This window comes from Podarcis filfolensis, assembly GCF_964270895.1.
Source record: "Podarcis filfolensis genome assembly, chromosome: 12".
Taxonomy (NCBI): domain Eukaryota; kingdom Metazoa; phylum Chordata; class Lepidosauria; order Squamata; family Lacertidae; genus Podarcis; species Podarcis filfolensis.
The window spans coordinates 38,385,609-38,408,631 of record NC_139614.1 but is presented as its reverse complement, the minus strand read 5'-3'; the positions used below and the strand labels follow the sequence as shown (position 1 = coordinate 38,408,631).

General features: G+C 41.9%; 2 protein-coding genes across 7 annotated transcripts in view; one reads left to right on the top strand and one right to left on the bottom strand.

Moving 5' to 3' along the window:
- Positions 1-23,023, top strand: part of LOC310745980 (patched domain-containing protein 3-like) — a 68,185-nt gene that overhangs the window by 6,480 nt on the left and 38,682 nt on the right. For 2 of the 3 annotated variants that reach the window (XM_083579447.1, XM_083579448.1), the window contains one exon: positions 207-2,554. In XM_083579447.1, the coding sequence (XP_083435573.1) occupies positions 207-1,813 (1,607 nt within the window). In that variant the 3' untranslated portion in view covers positions 1,814-2,554. Of the gene's footprint in view, positions 1-206; positions 2,555-23,023 lie in introns of those variants that run through there. The other variant, XR_014540463.1, reaches the window with a different exon arrangement.
- Positions 3,299-21,798, bottom strand: LOC310745914 (mycocerosic acid synthase-like). 4 transcript variants are annotated; one of them, XM_083579138.1, is made up of 7 exons: positions 20,192-21,798; positions 14,847-14,950; positions 13,977-14,130; positions 12,371-12,531; positions 11,339-11,542; positions 10,537-10,718; positions 3,299-9,490 (listed from the first exon to the last, which is right to left on the bottom strand). In XM_083579138.1, the coding sequence occupies exons 2-7, from the start codon at positions 14,899-14,901 to the stop codon at positions 3,944-3,946; spliced, it is 6,303 nt and encodes a 2,100-aa protein (XP_083435264.1). In that variant the 5' UTR covers positions 14,902-14,950; positions 20,192-21,798; the 3' UTR covers positions 3,299-3,943. The 4 variants fall into 4 exon arrangements, with proteins under 4 accessions (XP_083435264.1, XP_083435266.1, XP_083435265.1 ...); XM_083579140.1 differs by having other exon boundaries at positions 12,395-12,531; XM_083579139.1 differs by lacking the exon at positions 20,192-21,798 and having other exon boundaries at positions 14,847-14,963.

Sequence of the window (23,023 nt, the reverse complement as noted above, 5' to 3'; positions counted from 1 at the left end):
TCCTCCTGACTTCTCCTTTGGGCTTTTCATTAATATATTTAAGTATGGTGATGGGTGAAAATTCTCTTACATATCTACGGGTTTGCGACGTTAAGGAGCCTTTTTTTTTTTCGGGAGCCAAGCCATTCGAGTTTCAAGATATCACTGTATTTCTCTTCTCGTATGACATATAGGAACTAATATGTTATATATTTGCCGTTCTTCAGGGGTTGGTGTTGATGACATGTTCATCCTGGTGTCTTGCTGGCAGAAGACTAAAGTGAAGGACAGTGTCAGAGATCGAATGGCTGACACCTACAGAGAAGCAGCTGTGTCCATTACCATCACGACCCTCACGGACGTTTTAGCCTTCTACATTGGAATTGCAACTTCATTCCAGTCCGTTCAGGCATTTTGCATCTACACAGGAACAGCCTTTGTGTTCTGCTACTTATATAGCCTGACATTTCTTGGGGCCATTCTTGCTTTAAATGGGAGACGAGAAGAAAGCAACAGACACTGGCTCACATTCATGAAAGTGAACAATGAGCCTCAGGATTCTCAGGGCTGCACATATAACATGTGCTGTGTAGGAGGGTCTTTTGATGAGTCCACTGGAGCAGAGACTGAACACCCCATGAATGGATTCTTTAGAAAGTATTACGGTCCCTTCCTTATGCACAGCTGGACCAAGGTGCTTGTGGTAGTCCTTTATCTCATATACTTGGGTAGTAGTATTTTTGGCTGCACTCAAGTCCAAGAAGGTATAGATCTTCGAAATCTAGCTAGTGACAATTCTTATGTCATCCAGTATTATGAATGGGAAAAGGAATATTTTTCAGAATACGGCCCAAGGGTTATGGTGGTTGTTACTGAAAGCAAAGCTTATTGGGATTCATCTGTCCGTGCAGATGTTGAAAACTGTATGAATGCACTAGAAAGCTCATCCTACATCAACAAGAATTTATCAGTGTCCTGGTTGAGAACTTACCAAGATGTCGCTAAACGTATGTCTTTCAATATAGATGACCGTAGGCTTTTCATTGACAATTTAGCCACCCTTTTTGGGATTAATCCAGACTTCAAGTGGGATGTTAATGTTATTGCTACAGAAATATTAGCGTCACGTTTTTTCATACAGACAGTCAATGTTACTACTGCAGTGGATGAGAGGAGTCTTTTAAATGAGCTGAGAGGTCTTGCTAAGGACTGCAAGGTACCATTAATGATTTATCATCCAGCTTTTATTTACTTTGATCAATATCTTGTGATCGTTCAGAACACAGTTCAAAATGTTGTGATTGCTGCTGGAGCCATGCTACTCATTTCCTTACTATTCATTCCCAACCCTCTTTGTTCTTTGTGGGTAACCTTTGCTGTTGCCTCTGTTATTGTCGGTGTAGCTGGTTTCATGTCCTTCTGGAATGTGAATCTTGATTCCATATCCATGATCAACCTTGTGATTTGCATAGGGTTTTCAGTAGACTTCTCAGCCCATATTTCCTATGCTTTTGTTGCCAGTGAGAAACACAAAGTGAATGACAAGGCTGTGGATGCTTTGTACCACCTTGGCTACCCTGTTACGCAGGGAGCTATTTCCACTATCTTGGGAGTTATTGTACTCTCCATGGCATCCTCTTACATCTTCAGAACCTTTTTTAAGATAATGTTTCTGGTGATCTTGTTTGGGGCTGTTCACGGTCTCATTTTTATTCCTGTGTTCTTAACTTTCTTCGGCTTTTGTAGTAAAATGCCAAATAGACAGCTTCCAGTCAGTGCCCAGAGCTCCAATGCTGGAGGAGTTCCTTTGTCAGATACAAATACTGTATTATGAAACCGCCTAATGTAAACATGACAATATTACAATGAGAGCAGTTCGATAATGGAACTAAGTACCTAGAGGACAGTTGTGGGCTCTTCCTGGTGAGCATTTAAGGTCCCCATCCTTACTTTGTGGGCTGCCATCTGATTGGATTTTACTTTGATTCTGACTTGATTTTAGGAGGTAAGATGTATTTTAATTGATTGCTTGATTTTATGGTAATATGTCATATATTTGATGTTAGCCACTCTGAGCCCAGTTTTGGCTGGGGGGGCAGGGTATAAATAAAATTTATTATTATTGTTCCTCAGTGTTCTCTCTCCCACCAATTGCGGGCCAACTTTGGAAAGTGAGCAGGACCACTGACATCACGATTACATCAGGTGGCCCTTTTGCCCACATGGGTCTTACAGAGCACTAGCTGATTGTCAGGTGTTGCAAAGCCCTGAACACAGCAGTTTGCTTAGGATATTTCAGGCACCAACATTCCACTGATTGACAGCGCCTCAAAACCCCTTTCAGTTGAGCCACGTTTCAAACCTGCCTGGAAATACCACCCATTGAAGTGGGTACCCCTCCTTATCCCAGATCTGTAGGGGCCTACTAAGGTAGAATCTCTTATGTTCTCTGTGATGCTCTGATATTAGCACCCAAAATGTACAATATATCAAGTTTTGCTTGTGTCATATTTTCTTTTCTTTTTTTATTTCTTTTTTTAATGTATTTTTTTTAAGATTTCTTGGTTTACAAAAATATGTGCGATGTCTCTTTTTTTCGAGTTACCTTTTCTACAGGTCAGTTTCATTTGTTGAGACATTAGTGTTACATTAGGAAGAAAAGGGGGGAAGAGGTGGAGGGGGCCATGGTGGGTGGGGTGGGGATGTTTCTATTTTACTTAATGTATGTGTGGGGTTTTGTGTCAGCATCGTTTGTGCAGGTTCTATTCGCTTGTGTTCCTTTGGTGGTGAGAGAAGTTGGGGTTTGCCTAGGGTATGGTTGCTTGTTTTGGCTGTGGTCAACTTTGTTTTCATGTGTGAGTTGGGAGGGTGTTTTTGAATGTTGTGGCTGGGGTGGAGGAGGGAGAGTTTGGTTGTGTTCTCCAAGCATATTGTGTCTACCTTCTGTCTCATCATCTAAAAATCTGATTCTAACCTTTGTAGCATCTTTGAAAATGGTCCTTGTCCCATTTTGTTGCCGTTATGGTGTCTTCTTGGCCTCTTCTGAATTCCTGTCTTGTGTACACACACAATTTTTCTGTGGTTTGAATTTGAATTCAGTCAATTGACATGATGTGGAGGCTTGATTTTCAATGACAGCTGGTTAAAACAGCTGCTGCTGGACCTCCCTCTCTTATCTTACAAGTAAGGAAAGTACATACAGTAGCTCCATAATTCCGAATACAGAATTCCCCCACAATACATGTGCCCTGAAGTTATTTTTGATTTCCACACATCCACAAGCATTGCTGTTCCTGTTCCTAGGCCAATACAAATATTAGAACCACACAAGAGTTTATTAATACAAATTAGGATATGTTTTGCATAAAGACCCCATTATAAATCTTCATTCAAATTAATTATCTGTACTAAAGTTACAATCAATACATTTCCCATATAATTCATATTCCACCTAGCAAATAACAGTAACAAAAAATAAAGATCAATTGTACTTAAATAATTGAATGCTAGAAATTGAAGGCTGCAATCATAGGCATGCCTCCAGAGCAACACTCTACATGCCTACTTAGAAATAAACACCATTTTTTTTCAACTGAGCTTCATGCCAGGTAGGTCTGTGTTGGCCTGCGGTGTTACATACAGATACGTCTGTTTTGCACAATCAGAAATTCGTAGCTAAACAGAAATTCTGTATTGTGCACCGAACTGAAAAGACATTGGACTTGTTCCATTTGTCATATGCATTTATATCTTCTACCACAAGCCACCTACTGTGCCTACGTCTTACCCGTCAGACTGTGGTGATAGGCATGGCCAGAACGTGCCCTGTATAGAGAGAGGTTTCCATTTTGGGGACTAGTAGTACCGTGGCGATCAAGGGGTTTTGAGGTTCTGAACTGCAAAAAACAAACCCTGAACACTAAGCCATTACTGATAATTTAGTATAATTCCTGGAAATGCATTTCTACAACCAGCTTCCAACATCAGTACCTTCAGCTCCGTGAGAATCGGTTGTGTCAGAATTTTCTTTCAAGTATAAGATTAAAGTTGACACAGTGGACTGAGGATCAAGTAGTTTTGTGAGAGGTATTTCCACTCTCCTTTCCGTAAAGATACGATTCTGTAGAGTAAAGGCTAATGTAGAGTCTACACCCAATGATGAAAGTGGCGTATGCATTGAAAGATCAACAGGGATTGTTTTAGCCAGGCTTTTCAAAAGTGTGATTGCATAATCTACAGGCTCATTTAGAGAGTAGTTTTTGAATCCAGCTTCACCAGCAAGCTCAGGATTACCACCTGCCTCTTCAGAAACAAGTTCATAAAAGCGACTCTTCAGCGACAAATTTTGAGATAAAACATGATCAGTTAAAGTTTGAAAATTGAATTTTAACACAGCTTGCTGAGGTTTATCCAGAATTAAGCTTCTTTTTAGATATTCATGAATCTCGTTCACTTGCAGATCCTCTATTCCTTTCGTTTGTAACCTATAATTTTGATAGTGTTGTTGATCTTGCAAGGCTCCAAGATTTAAAGCACCCCAGTTAATGGACTGCGCTGGAAGGCCACTGTTTCTCCTGTAATGACAGAAGAGATCCAGGAAGGAATTGGCAGCTGCGTAGTTGGACTGTGTTGCGTTTCCAAGAAATGATGAAATAGAAGAATAACATACAAAGTGGTCAAGCTCCCTTCCTTGCGTGGCACGATGAAGATTGATTACCCCTGCTACCTTTGGATTTAAAACTTCCTCAAAGTTAGACATGTTGAGGGTTTCAAGAAGCCCATCATGTAAAGCCATAGCACTGTGGAATACACCTTTAACAGGAGAGTTTGGGAAAAATTTACTGATTGACTTGATAGCTTTCTCAACCTCTGAACTGCAAACAATGTTAGACTGCAAGTTGACTATTCTGCTCCCTTCACAGTGATCCTGGATAGCATTTATTTCTTTTTGCTCCTCGGTGCTTGGATTCCTCTGTGAAAGTAGCACAATGCACCTGCCTCCATTCTGAGCTACAAATTTTACAGTTTCTAAGCCAAGCCTAGTGAATTCATCTGCGACTATATAAACTGCATTCTGCTTAAACATTCTCCTGTCTGTTTCAGTCTCGGGTATATCTGATATCTTGCTGTCTTCCTCATCACTTTTTAGTACTGCAACTGGGACATTCTTGCAGTTGAAATAGGATGCGGCAGCATCAGGCCTCAGATCCTTTCCTGCTTGCTGAAAAATGAAATATGCAATATGTTTTAATTGTTTCATATTCATTGACTTCAGCCAACAATACATCTCCTTCTGAGATCGTATCAGATATGCTTTCTGGAAAATGCGGATAAGACTGACAGTGTGAATATGGATATTTTCATGATCACTCCCAGCCAGATACCTCAAACATTCTGGTTGTTCATTGCCATAAACCAGTACAACATCTCGGAGATGGAAAAGACAGCTTAGGCCCTCTTTAAATAGTCCATTTAGTGGAGGTAGAAAAATAAGGGCATTGCACTGATTAACACGTTGCCATAGACCAGTTGTATGGTTTGTAACTATTATTTTCCAACCTAATTCCTGAGCTGAAAAAGTAAGCACTTTGCACAAAACTGACTCAGGCTCAGTGCAAACAATACCTAATATTTCATTATGTTTTGGCACTGGCAGCGTTTGATGAAAAATCTCCCTTGCTACCCAGAAGAACGAAGTGCATGGTATATTTCTGAAACATGGAAATTTTTGAGTACTGAAACAAACTGTTTCTGGAATATTAATTCTTGACGCTGCAGAAACCGGATAACATGAAGCAATATGATCGCCCACTTTTACCTTTTTCACCTCACTACCTGTTGCTGTTACAGTGCCAGTAAAGTCTAGAGCTAATAGCTTGTGTTTATCTATAGTATCTGAATTCCAATACAACGTTTTCCCAAACTTGCAGCTGGACACGCTAACAGGGAAATAGTCTTCTGAGTGGATGCTTATTTTTTCAAGTTGAACTTCAACACTGTGGTTGCCAAGTTGAGTACGTGAGTTGGCAACTTTAACTGACAGATCATTCATACAGTATGGATCTCCTGTATACAAAATGCAGAAGTCTGAGTTCTGAAGTGGGTGGGAAGGTGTATTGAAGGCTGTGGGTTCAATCTGTGTGCGCCTAATTTCAGAACTATAAATTCGTCCCTCATCAATCCAGACTTCTGGATAATCCTGTGCTTTATATTTTACTAAAACATCAGCTAAAGCCGAGATATCTATTGCATTTGTAGAGCTGATGTCAATAATCTGAAACGTTATTTCCGGGACTTCAACCATACATGTTCGAGCCATGCCATACAAACCAAAGCCAGTGTTTATATGGTCTACTTTCCTTTCTGATGTCCTGTAAGTGATTACTGTAATGGAGCAATGGGACTTCTTCTCCTTTAATGCAATAACAACTTGGCGAAATGCCTCACAGCATCTTACTGAATGTTTCACCACTTTCTCTGGCAAATTTTCATTCAGTTTTTGGATGCCCCACATAAACAGAACATCATCATATCCCTGCAGTTCCATATTAATCTTACTTTGTGTATAGGTATCTGTTCTCTTAGCTGCCAACAATTTCTCCCATTCCTGATACGCAACAAATCTAGACTCGCTATGTAAGTAATTCTTGAGCTGCTGCGATATTCCAAATTTGTCAGCAAACACCACAACTCGAGGTGCTTTGGGCAGATTATGCATTGCTTGATCAGAAGTTATTTCCTTCCACTGATTTTCAAACAACAATTCATTTTCTTTCCTGGGAATTTCCTGTACCAAATTAATTTGAACACATCTCAGTTCTACCAGAACGGAGCCTTGTTTATCTGTGAAGCATCCACAAAACTCTAAGAAATTGTCAGTGGACTTGGTTGTTTTTAAATATATAATCATTTCCTCTTCCAATGATCGAGCAACTGCAAGACTACTTATACCAGAAGGTAAAACTACTTTGTTATTGGAAGTAACTGCAGCCAGAATACCTACCATTTGCAGAAAACAATCTAAAAGGACTGGATGGATATAATACTCATACATTTCTTCTACTGTTTGTCTCTTCACTGTAACAGTTGTCACAGCTTCTTTCAAGTCTTCACAATAAAATACATTACTTAGCTGCCTGAAAGTAGCATCATAGTTGGATCCAGACTGAGCCAATGTTTCATAAACCTCATCTTCGCTAACAACAGATCTACACCTCTGAAAAATGTCTTTTAAGGAAATATTCTTTTCTTCAATTGAAGTTTCAGGATTCTTTCTGACTTGTCCTGAAGCATAAACTGTATTAGCTGAACCTGATTGTATTCTGAACTTTGACACTGTCTGTTGTGGCTCAACCTTTATCTTCAAAGCATGGAGATTTTCATTTAAAACACATGGTGCAGGGAAAAATATATTCATTTGACAATAACTTAAGGGTACTTTTGGCCTTGAGCTCGTCATCACAGCTGCCAGAGCAAGTTCCACCAAAACAGCTACAGGAATTAATGCAGCACAGTAGTTCTTGTGCTCGTATAAATGTGGTTTCAGAGCCTCAGAGATAGAACAAATGAATTCTGAGTTGTCCTTATTTATACTGCAAATTAAAGAATGGCTTGAGCTTACGCCTCTGCTGTTTGCTTTCTGATGCAGCATGAGTTTCTGATGATCAAAGTGATACCTGGGATAAACTGATGGTACACTTTGATAACCTTCATAAAAATGCTGCCAATTCACATTCAATCCCAATTCAAAAAGATCTTTCACTAGATTAAGAAGAGTCACATATTCCCTATCCGTTTGCAAAGAATGAAAAACTCTGGTTTGCGTCCCTAATGTTTCCACGATGTATCTCTGCAAAGCTCTTTGAGGACCTATTTCCACAAATGCAACGTTGTCCTTGCCTCTTACTGATGTCATTATGGCCTCTGCAAAAGAAACAGGATCCCGAACCTGTCTGGCCCAGTAGGTGCCTGTAACAAAATCGCCATCTGAAATGGCCTTCCCTGTTGCTGTCGAAATTAGCTCAATCTCTGGCTTCCCTTTCTTTAATTCTGATAGGCTTTCTGAGAGTTCTGTTAGTACTGGATCCATCATTTGGCTGTGATATGCAGCTGGCCCATCTAAAGTATGAAGAAATATGTTTCTTTTACTGAAGTGCTCAGCCAGATCTTTCTGAATGTCATGGATAGACACTTCATCTCCTGATAAGGTGCAAGACAAAGGACTGTTAAATGCTGCAACGCAGACTTTCCCGGAATATGCACCAAGGGCTGCTGACACCTCTGCAATGGGAATGTTGTCAACCACCAGCATTCTGCCTCCAGTGACTTTAGCCTGCAGCCTGCTCCTGTGGTAGATGACTTTGACAGCATCATCCAGGGAAATCAAGCCAGCACAATGGGCAGCAGCTACTTCGCCAACTGAATAGCCAACAGCAGCAATTGGCTTAATGCCCCAGTGTTGCAGGAGTGTAACCAAGGCCACCTGCAATGTAAAGAGTAAGGGCTGGGCAACTTCAAGCCTGGGCAAATCATTGTGCTCACTTTCTGTTAAATTCAAAATTCCAGTGGGTGAAAGCTGTTGAAATAATTGCTTGATTTCAATACATTTGTCTCTGAAGACGGGCTCAGATTTCAGCAGGATTCTACATATCCCTTTGAAATGCAAACCATTACCGGAGAACACAAAGATCAATTCTGCAGGCTTTTTACGTGAAACAGTTTCCATTTCAGTTGAATTAAGCTGTTGCTGTAAGTGCTGGAGAGAGGATGCCACAAACGCTTTTCTGTATTTGTGGTTTATGTGACTTCTTCTACAAGCAGATGTGTAGGCCAGATTTGGGAGTGTCGCTGAGTCACTTGTATTAAGGTACCTAGCCGTGTCTTCTATCACCCGTTTGAGAGAACTTCTTAAAGCTGCCGAAATGACAAATAATTCAACGGGCCTTTTGACTGGAAGGGTAACCTGGGCCTGTTTAAACTGTTTGACAACCACATGGGCATTGGTCCCGCCAAATCCAAAACAACTGATCCCAGCAACTCTGCCAAAATCCCTGGACTCCTCCCACTTCTCCACTGTTGTTGGGATGGAGAGATTCAGTTTCCCTGTATTTATGCTGCTGGTGCTCTCTGAAAAGTGCAAGGATGGGACTATCTTCCCATGGTGCATCATGAGAAGAACTTTGATTAAGCCTGCTGCCCCAGCAGCTGACTCTGTGTGCCCAATGTTCCCTTTAACGGAGCCAATCTTGAGAGGGGGCAAATCTGGAGGCCTTTTTCTGCCAATGACATTGCCTAAGCTCTCTGCTTCAGTGGCATCTTCAGTAGGGATTCCTAGACCATTTGTTTCAATGTACTGAACAGCTGAAGGATCAATATATGTTGGATAAATGTTAAGTAACAACTTCTCTTGTGCTGCTTGAGATGATCGCATGCCTGGAGCAACAGAACTTCCATTCTGGTTGATTGCCGTGATGCTGATGATGCCCCATATTTTGTTGAATTCTTCCTGTGCCTATTTGTGGACAAAGGAATACATAATGTTATCAAACATTAAGTGACTATTGCAGCATGATTATATTTAGATTTGTTTTAACAGCGACAGCACTGATCGATTTTGTTTGAGAGCAGTGTTTGGACCTTTCAGTAACACTGAATCTTCTCCTCATCTGTAACTTCCCATGACATGTTGCTTTGGTGATATAATTACCAAAGTACATGATCCCAAACGACCTACTGCACGGCAGTAGGATGTACAACTTTATGCTGAATTCACTTTTTTTCTGCACCATGGTGTAAGCATTACTTACAGTACAAGAGCAGCAAGTTATCCCAGCCATTTATTTCGAGGGATAGTGGGGAAATTTGTAATTATTATGTGGCAGTTAGGCATTTTTTAGTGGCTAACTATTTCTTGTTGGACTGTTTTCTGGTTAATGGTTTGGAATACTTCATTAGGGAGTAAATTAAGGGGTCAGTCTGGTGTAATCAGAATGTCAGACTAGTACTGGGAAGATCAAGTTTCAAATCTGCTTTCAGTCATTAATCTAATTGTGTGGCTTTAGATCAATGACCATCTTTCAGTCATTGGATAACAGGATAGAGCACAATGTATGCCACTTTGAGTTCCTTTAAAGAAAGACAGGATATAAATATAATAAATAAATAGTATCTGTTTAGAAGAGAGTCTCATGATAATTGGGAATCTCTCCAATAACTTCTAATTTAGATACCAATCAGAATTCGGAGGTTAAAACCTCTAGTTCAGGGGATCATGCCAAGAAACAGCAGCCAAAGGTAGATGGCCATTTTGAAGGCTTAGTGACATAGGCAGAGAATCTTTCTGGAACTGTTTCTGGAGATTTGAGATAGAGTAGCATCAGTGCTACCTTGAAGGAATGCCTGTTTGCCTCCACTTAGGTTCTGCTTGGGCATATTTTTTTAAAAAGCAAATATTACAAAGACAGCAAGTCTCTGGTGTTCTCCTTTCCAAAGCACACTAGACCCAGTTAACATCCCTGGGACATTTGGGAAATTGAGAGTTCAGTATAAACACCCTACCTTTACTAGTGGCTTTAATAAAAGAACGCCACATCCTTCTCCTCTTCCATAGCCACCTGCATGTTTAGAGAAGGGTTTACTAATTCCGTCAGGTGATAAAAGGTTTGCTTTACTCAGAGATACAAACTTCCAAGGCTCTATGATGCAATTTACTCCTCCGCAGATAGCAGATTCGCAGTCTCCTATATCAAAGGTACAGAAAAACAAAACGAGCCTGAAATCATGAAAGGGGGAAAACGGATATTTCATTCACGTAGCCACGAGGTGTTGATACCATCTGTGTCATCATGGTGATTTCTCTTGCAAAATCCTTTGTTGGGCATATCTTTGTCTCTCATCTCCAAGTTTTAAACTAGCCTCTCCTGGATCAGGCAGGGCATAAGCAGTGGAACATTGGTTGTCGAACGTAATCCGTTCTGGAAGACCATTTGACTTCCAAAACGTTCGACAACTGAGGCGCAATTGCCGGTCAGCAAAATCCACTGAAAAAATGGAGAAATGCACCTCAGAAGCCATTCGACTTCCGAGGCGCGTTCAAAAATGGAAGCATTCACTTCCGGGTTGTCAGCGTTTGAAAGCCGCAACGTTCAACTTCCGAAGTGTTTGACAACCGAGGTTCCACTTTACAAATAAAAACCATACACCACCTAGCACAGTGCATTACAGCTGATATAATACACAGGAAAATCATTTAGTGATCCACTAAGACCCTCAGCAATTTTCAAGTGGTCTATGGGGGGGTGGGGGAAGTTTGGGAATCACGGTTAATGGTATGCATAAGAAACCTAGTAACCAAGAATACCTTGTTTAATGGCTTTGTAACCAAGGTCCAAAGCAGAGAGAAAAGATGAACAAGCTGTATCAATGGCAATTGATGGTCCAGTCAAATTAAAACTGTATGAAATCCGATGAGCAGCTGTACTCATTGCTGCCCCTGTGGCATCATAATGGTTTATTTCAGCAACTGCCCTGCTGGTTATAGATTCATAGTCTCGATTCATCAGGCCTGTAAATACAGAACATTTGTTTTTAAGGTCAATTTACACTCAAATCTACATCTAGTACTGGTTTTTATTCTTCACCTCCTATCCTACAATTATTTATTATTTCACTTTTATTCTGTGTTTCTTCTAAGGCACTTAAGCAGCATGTGTTTCCCCATCTCAGTTTCCCTTCACAGTAAATCTGATAACCAGCCTCGCACACAACCAACATGCTTAAGTTTAATTAATGCCTGAAGGGGTTAAAAACTCAGAGTGAGCTCTTCTGCCAAGCTTAGCTATGTCACTTCCCCTGACCTTGGGATGAGATAGGTAATCAGGCTTATGGTCCCATCCACTTGGGAAACTCAGTGTGTGAGGAGGTTTGAGCTGCTTGTTCCAGCTCAGCCATATGGCTCTCACCAGCCACCCTTGTGTTCATATTCCAATAAATCTATGAACTTTTACCACTTTGTAACTAAGCTAAGTTTTCCTGCCTGTGCAATGTTTTCTGATGAACGTATGGAAAAGTACATGAAGCTAATATTGGATGAGTTTGTAAGTAAACCTTTTTAAATTACCAAACTTGTGGCCTTTTCCTTTGCTGGGGAATAGAGGAATTTAGGAGCTTACTTGGAAAGACATATTTTAAAGGCCTAACAATATTATCCAATATTGTCAATTCTGACAAAGCAATTATCTAGGGTCTTCCGACATCATTTTATTTGGAATTGTCAGGTGTAAACGCCCATATAGATGTGGTGTTACCAATCGTTGTGTGGCCACCTCTAAAGCAGATATATAGTATGCAATGTAAATATACAAAATCTTCCGCATCATAACTATTATCTTACCAACAAAAACCCCTGTTTTGGTACCACTAATGTTTTCAGGAGTGACTCCTGCATCTTCCAGTGCTCTGTAAGTACATTCCATGAGTAACTTTTGCTGAGGATCCATACGCTCAGCTTCCTCATTGCTGATGCCAAACAGCTTGTTATCGAATGCATTCAATCTAAAAAAATTAAATGGAGGTATGGCATGATATACGGTGTGATTCACATACTGCTTAATCCAACATGCTCTGATAAGATTTACTTAAAATTCATTGAAGCCTAAGACTACATGTTGTAAGGTAAAGGTAAAGGGACCCCTGACCACTAGGTCCAGTTGTCACCGAGTCTGGGGTTGCGGCGCTCATCTCGCTTTATTGGCCGAGGGAGCCGGCGTACAGCTTCCAGCACATAAATTGTCAAGATAGGACACAGCAAATAGGACACTGTGCCCATGTCATTTCATAGCACAGTGGTACCTTAGTCTGTTCTTAAACCAAGGTGTGCTTTCCCATAGCAGCAGGGACTCAATTTACAAATGAAACACACCCAACGGGAAGCGGAACATGTTCTGCTTCCAAGGCAAAGTTCACAAACCAAAACACCTTCCAGGTTTGCAGCATTCTAAATCCAAGTTGTTCATAAACTAAGCTGTTCTTAAACCAAGGTACCACTGTATGAAGCTGGTGGAAATACCAGTGAAACACCATGGCTTAAAACTATTGCACCAGGAAAAGCTGCACTGCAGTATAATCAGGGCTCCCCCTCCCCCACCAGAACTCACTGGAACTCAGTTTGGCATCTCTCAGGTGGGTGCCATTGCCATTATAAGAGGACAAGGGAGGTGTTCATGGTGAGTTCCACCACCTCTTTTTCTAGAAAAAGAGCGCTGGGAATAAGGATAACTCCCATGTGGGAGACAACAGTGCTAAAATGGGTTATAGCTGCCTTAGTCTCAGGGCATGATCTGAAGCAAGAATGAGGCATTTGTTGGGCACACTGGCTGTGATTTATGGGACATTTGGAGGAGCATAGAGACAACATCTGGTCTGAAGGCACTTAGGGACATCTCCTTACTGAAGCTAAGCAGGTCCAGATGTACCTGGGTTGGTGAATGCCTGGAACTTTGATTCCATGATGGAAGGTGGGGTATAAAGTGTAAGGAAATAATAATGATGATAATGAATTTATTATTGTTGTGGCAATTATTAACTAGTCACTTTTTCAGAAAAAAGAACTCAAAGAGGCTTAAAATGTGCCTCTGCTCACGCTGCTCACCAACACCACCTCAGCACGGGTCCTGCCCTCAAGGCCTTCCGATTATGTAGTTGGAAAAGAGATTAATACCCACACTCGAAATTGTAGCTGATGAGCAGAATGTGGAGGGACATTATTATTATGATGACATCACATTTTTTGTGAAGTTCATATAGTGTACAATTTCAGCATGAAATTTGCACCCAAAGCAGCTCACATAGTGTGGAAATGCATTCATTATAACGCAGCACTTTGAGATATTTTGAAAGGTTCATATAATAACACAGTATTACATCAGCGAGTCATTTCAAGGGGGAAATCTGCAAGTTTAGAAAGTCTGAAGGATTTATTAGCAAAATATATGACTTACTCATCAAGAAGAGCAGCATGAGTTGTTCGTATTTTACCTGGTTTGTCGTCACCTGGATCATACCACTCTCTAATGTTAAATCTTTCTGGAGGTATTTCTGTAGTGCAGTTTCTGCCATTCTCTAACACTTTCCAGAAACTGTCAATTCCTTCACCTGTTGCATGAAGATTTAAATATACATTTTTAGATGTATTAAAATATACTGTTTCCGTTTTCAAAATGTCAAACCTGTCTTGTTCAGTTTATCTGAACTTAAATGAGAATTACAACTTTCAAAATGCGATACAAATTAAATTTGCATTTCAAGTGCTACAAAATTTCAAATTTCATAGAAAATTGGACCTTTTCCTAAATCACACAATCTCATCATACTGTCTGTAATTTTTCTGCATGATGTTCCTATGAAAATTGCATTCAGCTGTTACCATGTTTGTTTGGATGGCATCTTGCAGATGAGAGCCACCTAGCTGTGAAGGCATAAGGTTTAGGTTAGCATATTCCAAGTTCAGGAAGGCAAAATACATAATTAAATTGATATGTGCTATTCTGCTTGTTGTGGAAGTTAGATCAGACATTTAAAAAGTATTGATGAGATGCAAAATTCCAAGATTTGTCATATAACAAACCTGAATTTCTAGTGGACTTCATAATATCACAGGCATTCACTTCTCCATGTTCATGACAGGATCATACAGTATTAAAAATATTTCTAGCAAGAATTAAAATATTGGTATCTGTCAATAACTAGTGCTGAGTTCTTAGTTTACTTTTACTTTAAATCACAAGAAAGCTTTATGCCATAGAACAATAAAAATAGTGAAAGAAACATGGATAACTTTCTTATATCACTCCGCCCCCCCAAAGACTTACCTCCAGGAAAGTTGCATCCTATACCCACAATAGCTATTTCATTCTCAGATGCCATCTTTATTTTATTTTTCTATTTGCGTTGGTCACTGAATAAGGCAATCGTCCTGTGGAAAAGAAGGAAGAAGAAAAAGAAGAAGAGTTTGGATTTGATATCCCGCCTTTCACTCCCTTTCAGGAGTCTCAAAGCGGCTAACATTCTCCTTTCCCTTCCTCCCCCACAACAAACACTCTGTGAGGTGAGTGGGGCTGAGAGACTTCAGAGAAGTGTGACTAGCCCAAGCTCACCCAGCAGCTGCATGTGGAGGAGCGGAGACGCGAACCCGGTTCACCATATATTTATTTTTAATTGGTGACTACTCCTTGAAATATAAGCAACCCTTTGTGATGACCGCAGAGTAATATTCTTCGATGTAGAGCAGATCAGTTCATAAATATGTGTGTTTGTGTGTGTGTACTATATATCTGAGAGGGACGCGGGTGGCGCTGTGGGCAAAACCTCAGTGCCTAGGACTTGCCGATCGTATGGTCGGCGGTTCGAATCCCCGCGGCGGGGTGAGCTCCCGTTGTTCAGTCCCAGCTCCTGCCCACCTAGCAGTTCGAAAGCACCCCTAAGTGCAAGTAGATAAATAGGTACCGCTTTATAGCGGGAAGGTAAACGGCGTTTCCGTGTGCTGCGCTGGTGCTGGCTCGCCAGAGCAGCTTCGTCACGCTGGCCACGTGACCCGGAAGTGTCTTCGGACAGCGCTGGCCCCCGGCTAAGTGTGATGGGCGCACAACCCTAGAGTAGGACACGACTGGCCCGTACGGGCAGGGGTACCTTTACCTTTACCTTTTACTATATATAGCAATCTCTGAGGTACATTGAGATTCAGATTTGATCCTGTTGCAATAAACAAACAGAACAGCAGGCGGCAACCTACAGGTCACCTGGGCAACCAAGCACAGATGGAGGGAAAGTTCAAGGTATATTGTGGAGGTCAAAGAAAGAGGACTGACATCAAAATCCTGTATAAGAAAAGTAAGCAGTTCCATAAAGATTGATATGCATACATGAGTTGGCTGTTGAAGAGGAAGTCAATGTTTCGAGACTTAAGACTCTCCTGAGGGGCAGACTGTGAGTACTGAGGGGAATTCTAAGGCCCCACCTTCCACTTTACATTTAAAGCAGAATCTTGCCCAATTAAACTGTCATAGCATCCCCCAAAGGATCCTGTCAATGGTGCTTGCCGAGAGACCCTTATTCCCCTCACGCCGCTACACTTCTCAGGGCGGCGAAACAATAAATCCCTCTTACCTCTTTTTAATAAGGAGTATACAGTGGTACCTAGGGTTACATACGCTTCAGGTTACAGTCTCTGCTCACCCAGAAATAGTGGTTCAAGTTAAGAACTTTGCTTCAGGATAAGAACAGAAATTGTGCTCCGGCGGCACAGCAGCAGCAAGAGGCCCCATTAGCTAAAGTGGTGCTTCAAGTTAAGAACAGTTTCAGGTTAAGAACGGACCTCCGGAACGAATTAAGTGCTTAACCTGAGGTACCACTGTAATGGGGAAAGTGCTCTAGAGAGCGTGAGGTAACTTACACTTGACGTACCACAGGTACGCCAATTCTAGGGGGTGGAGGTGTCTTCAGCCTCCTCAATATTTGTTTGAAGGGGCCCAGCGCCCCCCCCAAATGTTGAGGGCGACTGGTGCAACACACACTGACACACACACCCCAATCTTGGGGGGCAACCTGGCGCCTCTCACGTAACATCTAACCTTTTAAAAATAAAATAAAATGTTTCTATTACAGAGGCACCTTAGTTCTCAAACGCCTTGGTGCTCAAACGCCTTGGTTCCCAAATGCCAAAAAACCCGGAAGTAAGTGTTTTTTGGAAGCCGAACATCCGATGTGGCTGTCGGCTATTGTTTCTGGGGCGCCTTCACCTATCAGAAGCTGTGCCTTGGTTTTTGAACATTTGAGAAGTTAAATGGACTTCCGGAACAGATTAAGTTTGGTACTTTTGTTTTTGCTATTTCTTTTGCGTTTTTGTTTATGAGGCTTTTTTGGTTAATTTGTTTTTGTGACTGTGTGGAACCCAGTTCAGCTACTCATTGATTGATTGATTGATTGATTGAGTGACTGCAGAAATGGATAACACAGACAACCCCATCCAAACAATGTCAGGTAAGAAAAAAAAATAATTTTAATTTTTATCATCTACAAAATTGTCTTATTTATTTTATAGTACAGTACGCTGATTATTGCTTTCATTTTATGGATCAATTGTATCATTAGATAGTAAAATTCATGTTAAATTTCTGTTTTAGGGATTGTTTTTAAAAGTCTGGAACAGATTAATCCATTTTGCATTACTTTCTATGGGAAGGTGGCGGGGTGAGCTCCCGTCGTTCGGTCCCAGCTCCTGCCCACCTAGCAGTTCGAAAGCACCCCTAAGTGCAAGTAGATAAATAGGTACCGCTTTATAGCGGGAAGGTAAACAGCGTTTCCGTGTGCTGCGCAGGTGCTGGCTCGCCAGCTGCAGCTTCGTCACGCTGGCCACGTGACCCGGAAGTGTCTTCGGACGGCGCCGGCTCACGGCCTCTTGAGCGAGATGAGCGCGCAACCCTAGAGTCGGACACGACTGGCCCGTACGGGCAGGGCTACCTTTACCTTTACCTTCTATGGGAAAGCGCGCCTTGGTTTTGGAAAGCTTTGGTTTTGGAACGGACTTCTGGAACGGATTAAGTTTGAGAATCAAGGTACCACTGTACTGATATGCTTTCCACCTCAGGATCTATCCTCATTTATTTATTCCCTGCAAACAAATCACAATGGAAGCTCAATGAAAAGCCAGTGTATAATCTCCTGTCAAACAAATCAGAATGAATTTTTAATAAACAGGAAGCCAGAGATGGCTAAGTCTTCACAGCAAAAGAGAATCCTGTTGTGGACATCGGCTGTCATCAAGTGAGACAATGAAGTGGTCCTAATTATTTGAAGGGCAGAGAGCTACATTTGGGGAGGAATGTAGTCATCTGGTCTTTATGGGGTTAGATTTCATACTTCTTCTTATAAGACACAGTAAGCCTCCAGCTTTTTGAGTTTTCTCCCCAATTCTTTCCAGCTTCTGTTTATAAACATCCTGTTTTGGCTGGCCTAGATATATAAATTGAGCAGCTGCACTCACTTTACTCCTTACAAAAGACGTTCCTGTGTAAAATGAGCTTTTCTCTTTTATTAGGAGCTATCGAAGAAAGTCCAATAAAAACAAAAACATCCCACTCACATCCCATCCCTCTGTGAAGTATTTCACACTTGCATTGTTTGCAAGAGGCTGTTAATGTTAAGCAATTGTTGTGTAAGCGCCTATACTTTGCCCTTTGCAGAAATTTCAACCTGGTCTATTTCTGCATTGTGCTATTGACATTTAAAACAACAATTTTAATTCCTTACTCCCCAGGACCATTTTTCTATAATGACAAATCGTAATTGAGTATCAGTACATTAAGGCGTGAGATGATTATCGGAACCAGTTTGCAGAAACAGCTACCAGCAGTTTAGGAATGCAGCAGTTCTGCCAGGGCAAGAGCAGAGGACGGAGGCATCCTCCCTTTGAGATGGAATGCACAGAGTCTCTTCCTTTAACTGATGACTAACAATGTAGTCACAGCGTAATGAGCCTGAGGATCCTCCCAGCTGCCACACAAACAAGGTGTTTTCAGAAGAGCATGGAAGCTCTCCTGTTTGCACACCAGCATTTTGTTTCTGACGGTGGCTAACCAGATGCCTCTGGAAAGTTTTGTAAAATTGTACCAGGGGTTATTTCAGATTTGCTATTTCTGGATAGGCTTCCGTCACATACCAAAAAATTCAGGCTGCACAATTAAAGTTGATAGGGTGCTGTTGCACAACAAACACACTCCCCCCCCCACACACACCAGAAAAGGTAGAATTTTGGGATAAGGGGACTGATGGGCAATTGCACTGGAAAGTGCGGAATAATTTATTGATTAAATGTATATACAGTGGTGCCTCAGGTTACATACGCTTCAGGTTACAGACTCTGCTAACCCAGAAATAGTGCTTCAGGTTAAGAACTTTGCTTTAGGATGAGAACAGAAATCATGCTCCGGCGGCGCAGCGGCAGCGGGAGGCCCCATTAGCTAAGGTGGTGCTTCAGGTTAAGAACAGTTTCAGGTTAAGTACGGACCTCCGGAACGAATTAAGTACTTAACCCGAGGTACCACTGTAGCTACTTTCACCCAAGGATCACAGGGCAGTTTACAATATAAAAACACAAAAGTACATAATGTAATAACAAACAAAGCAATCCCCCGCCCCTCACCTTTTCTGGATTGAGAGAGTCATCTGACCAGTGAGGGGGCCCAGCTCCTTATAAAAAAGATCAGCCCCCCCCCCAGTGCCTTGGACCCAAGGAGCTGGCGCTCTTGCCCCACACAGTTCAAAAGGCTTGGGTGAAAAGGAATGTTTTCACCTGGCACTAAAAATATGTAATGAAGGTGCCAGGCTTTGAAATTCCTGAAGTAACATGCTTCAGCTAAGGGGTAATTCCACTTGCTCATGTTCTCTGGGACACATATGCCTGCAAATATGCATATTTATCCTAAGTATATCATATAGCATTAAGACCAGTGCTTTTAATAAAGAAAAGAAAGGTGCCGGTACTCAGTTTGGCTGGATCATGCCCAATATCTTTATGGAAATTATGAAACAATTGTTATGCCTCCCGATAAAACAAAAAGAAGATCTTATTATGGAAAAACTAATACTGAACCATCTTCAATAAAAGCATCCTGGGCACATTGGAAAAAAGCAGCTGAATAACTTTGTAGGTGTAAATAAAGCACATTCTGTAAGTTTCTACAAGCAGTAAGAAACACACAAGTGAAATATTAACTGCTCAACGACTTTATAATTTCAGATAACTTGAGGTGTGCATGCATTAGAGATATATACACCACCTATGTGTGATGGGGGCAAACTGGTCCTAGGTGCCCATTTCTCCAAAACATTGTCAATGGAAGTTATGTTCAAATTAATCAGCTACAGAACAGAATGTTATCTTTTCCAAGGAGAAAATACTGAATTGTTCAATCTACATTACACACACACACCCCAAAACATTATAAGCAGATACTAACATAAACAAAAAGCTTGAAAGACATACACATAATGTACAATAGTAGTATAGAGAACAACTTGAAGCATTCAGTTTACATATTTAAGATATACCAACAACAAACACAAGCACATATAAATAAAGCCCATGCTTTTTTTTTAATGCACTTCTCCATTTTGTTTGTTTCTGCAACAAATACTTCCTCTGTTTAATAACACCTACCTTAGGCATGGATTTCCCAGGTTCCATGTGCTCTTTATAAGGATCAGTTATCAGTTACACTGTCAATGAATCCCCAGTCCTTAGTCTCTGTACAAAAGTCCTTAGTTGTTCTTCATATTTTCTAGACACATTCAGGCTAGGCTGTCTGGTTATACCAGAACAGGTATCATGCTTAATTGGCAAGTAAACAGCACGTGGTTTTGTACACTGTCTTTCAACAGTCAGAGATCGCAGAAGCTAATGAAACATGAATAAGATTTAGAAAGATAAAATTGTCATGGCAGAAGCAACAGCCTCAGACCACCAAATAAATAATGAGATCCTAGGCAAGATAAATAAATATTACTTTTTTAGCACAGTGGATAACGCTATCATAATTATAAGTGTCCCATATTGTAATAGGAAGATTGGTTTTACTGGTCAGTTGCTGCAACTCATATATGTTAAGGGAGCTACAGAAAGAGATCCAGCTGTCAGTACAGTGGTACCTCGGGTTAAGTACTTAATTCATTCCAGAGGTCTGTTCTTAACCTGAAACTGTTCTTAACCTGGAGCATCACTTTAGCTAATAGGGCCTCCCCCTGCCGCCGCGCTGCTGGAGCACGATTTCTGTTCTCATCCTGAAGCAAAGTTCTTAACCCGAGGTACTATTTCTGGGTTAGCGGAGTCTGTAACCTGAAGCATCTGTAACCTGAAGCGTATGTAACCCGAGGTACCACTGTATATGCCATCTCCACCCTGACCAGTCCCCTTACCAACCGAAAGCATTCCTCAGTGTCAAACTAGATAGGATGCTAAATGCATAATTGCCAGTCATGTCCCTGTGTGTTTTTAAAATAAGAAGTAATCAACTTTGTGTGGGTTGAGGGCTGCATCCCTTGGGGCAAAGTGGTGGTGGTGGGCAGAGCTGTAGCTACAGGGGGGACTAGCCAGGTTGTTTGCCCCAGGTGAAGCCTCCAGAGGGACACAATTGAGGCTCCCGGCCTGTGTGTGTGTGTGCGCAAAAGCGCATGGGGGGGTGCCAAACTGGGTCTTTGACCTGGGTGAAATAAAGCCTAGTTTCGCCCCTGGTGGGGGGACTCACATAGCAGTCAGCAGCTATCCATTTCTATTTCCCTCCTCATGCTTGCTCTCAGCGGTGGAGCAAGCCAATCGGGCGCCTGGGGCAGCACTTGTGACCGGAGGGTGGGGCCAGTCGCCCATGGGGGCGGGGACAGTCGCCTGCGGGGCCTCCAAGGAGTCTGCCTGCCTCCTCCCACTCAGCCGCCCTACAGCTGAGGGGGAGGTGGTGGGCAGACCGTTTGGGGCAGCGCTGATCCTGTGGACGCCCAAGCCACTGCGTCACTCCCAGGAGAGACGTGTGGCTCGGGTGCGCTGCAGGCCCTGCGCTGAGTGCCGCCCGGCATTTTATCACCCCCTCAGTGGTGACACCCGGGCCGACCCGCCCCCATCGCACCCCCTTCCTCCGCCCCTGCCCCACGCTCCCTCTCCCTGCCCCACCCTCCTCCCTGTGACTCGCAGCCTATTCATCCATTCTGCCCCACACCCCACAAACATCAATTCATAGAAGCACAGAAAAACACACAGGCCACCTCCTCCGCACCCCCACCCCACCAAGCTACTTTTGTAATTTGATCTGCTGGTGTGCGCATTTGAGACCAACATTGTGCATGTGCAAATGACATCTTCATGATTAGAAGTGGCGAGGGGGAGGGGTTGTAGACATGGGGAGACCAAACAGGTGATGTACATTGGATAAAGACATCTCTGCCCCGTCTCTGGTGTGCACAGAAACATGCAACCGTGACTTGAAATGCAGTGGTGGTAGGGCAAACTTTTATGGTTGGGTGGCCATCTGTTATGGATGCTTTAGTTGAGATTCCTGCATTGCAGGGGGTTGGACTGGATGACCCTAAGAGCCGTTTCAGCTCTATAATTCTATGAGTCTAAGCCACTAATGTGTACACAGCCTCAGTTTTTTGGAACAGCACAAAGAAACCTATAGTTTCCATTTCAGTCTCTGCTTCTTGTCAGAATGAATGCTCCCCACATTAAATGGGGGGCACCCTTTGCGTGGTCGTGCGCAGCTCCCTGGACCCTATGTGGCACCATTAGAACAGGCTTGGCTTCGCCTTCCCCAGATGGGATACCTGGAGGTCTCCGCCTACCTCAGCCAGCTGCCCAATCCCGCCTGATTAAAAACAAGTACATCTTTATTAACTGATCAAAAACAATGTAATTTATTTGAACACAAAGAGTAATAATGGTTATTTTTGATGCAAAGTAGTAATAAAGGAAAAAGACTTCGCTGAATAGCATAAAATTATAAAATATGCAAGTACAAAGTAGTAATGAAGGTAAAAACGTCTTCCATATTAAAAATCTGGGGGGGGTATGAACTTCACAATTTTAAACATGATATGCAAAGTTAACTAATATGATACTTAACTAACCTCCAAAGTCTGCAAAATATATAGAAAGCGTAATGTTAATTATATTGCATACAGACCTGGGAATGAAGGCAGCCAATGGCAGTGAGGACTGAACTCCAAATACAGCCCTCTGCTCAGCTCACTTTTTAAAAGACCCAGGAGAGGCAGAAGCAAAGCACTATGTCGTATCTCCCTTGGAAACTGTGAGATCACAGTGAAAAATGCTATGTATTGTAATGGTTGTTTGAATTTCCTTGATCAGCTTTCAAAAGGGATAAGATAAACATACAAAACATACTGTAGTGGAGCAAATCACTTGTAGATTAAAAAAAAATCAGAAACACATTTTACATTCATTTTAAAATCCTGTGTTTAATGTTCAAACTCAAGCTCAGCCTCT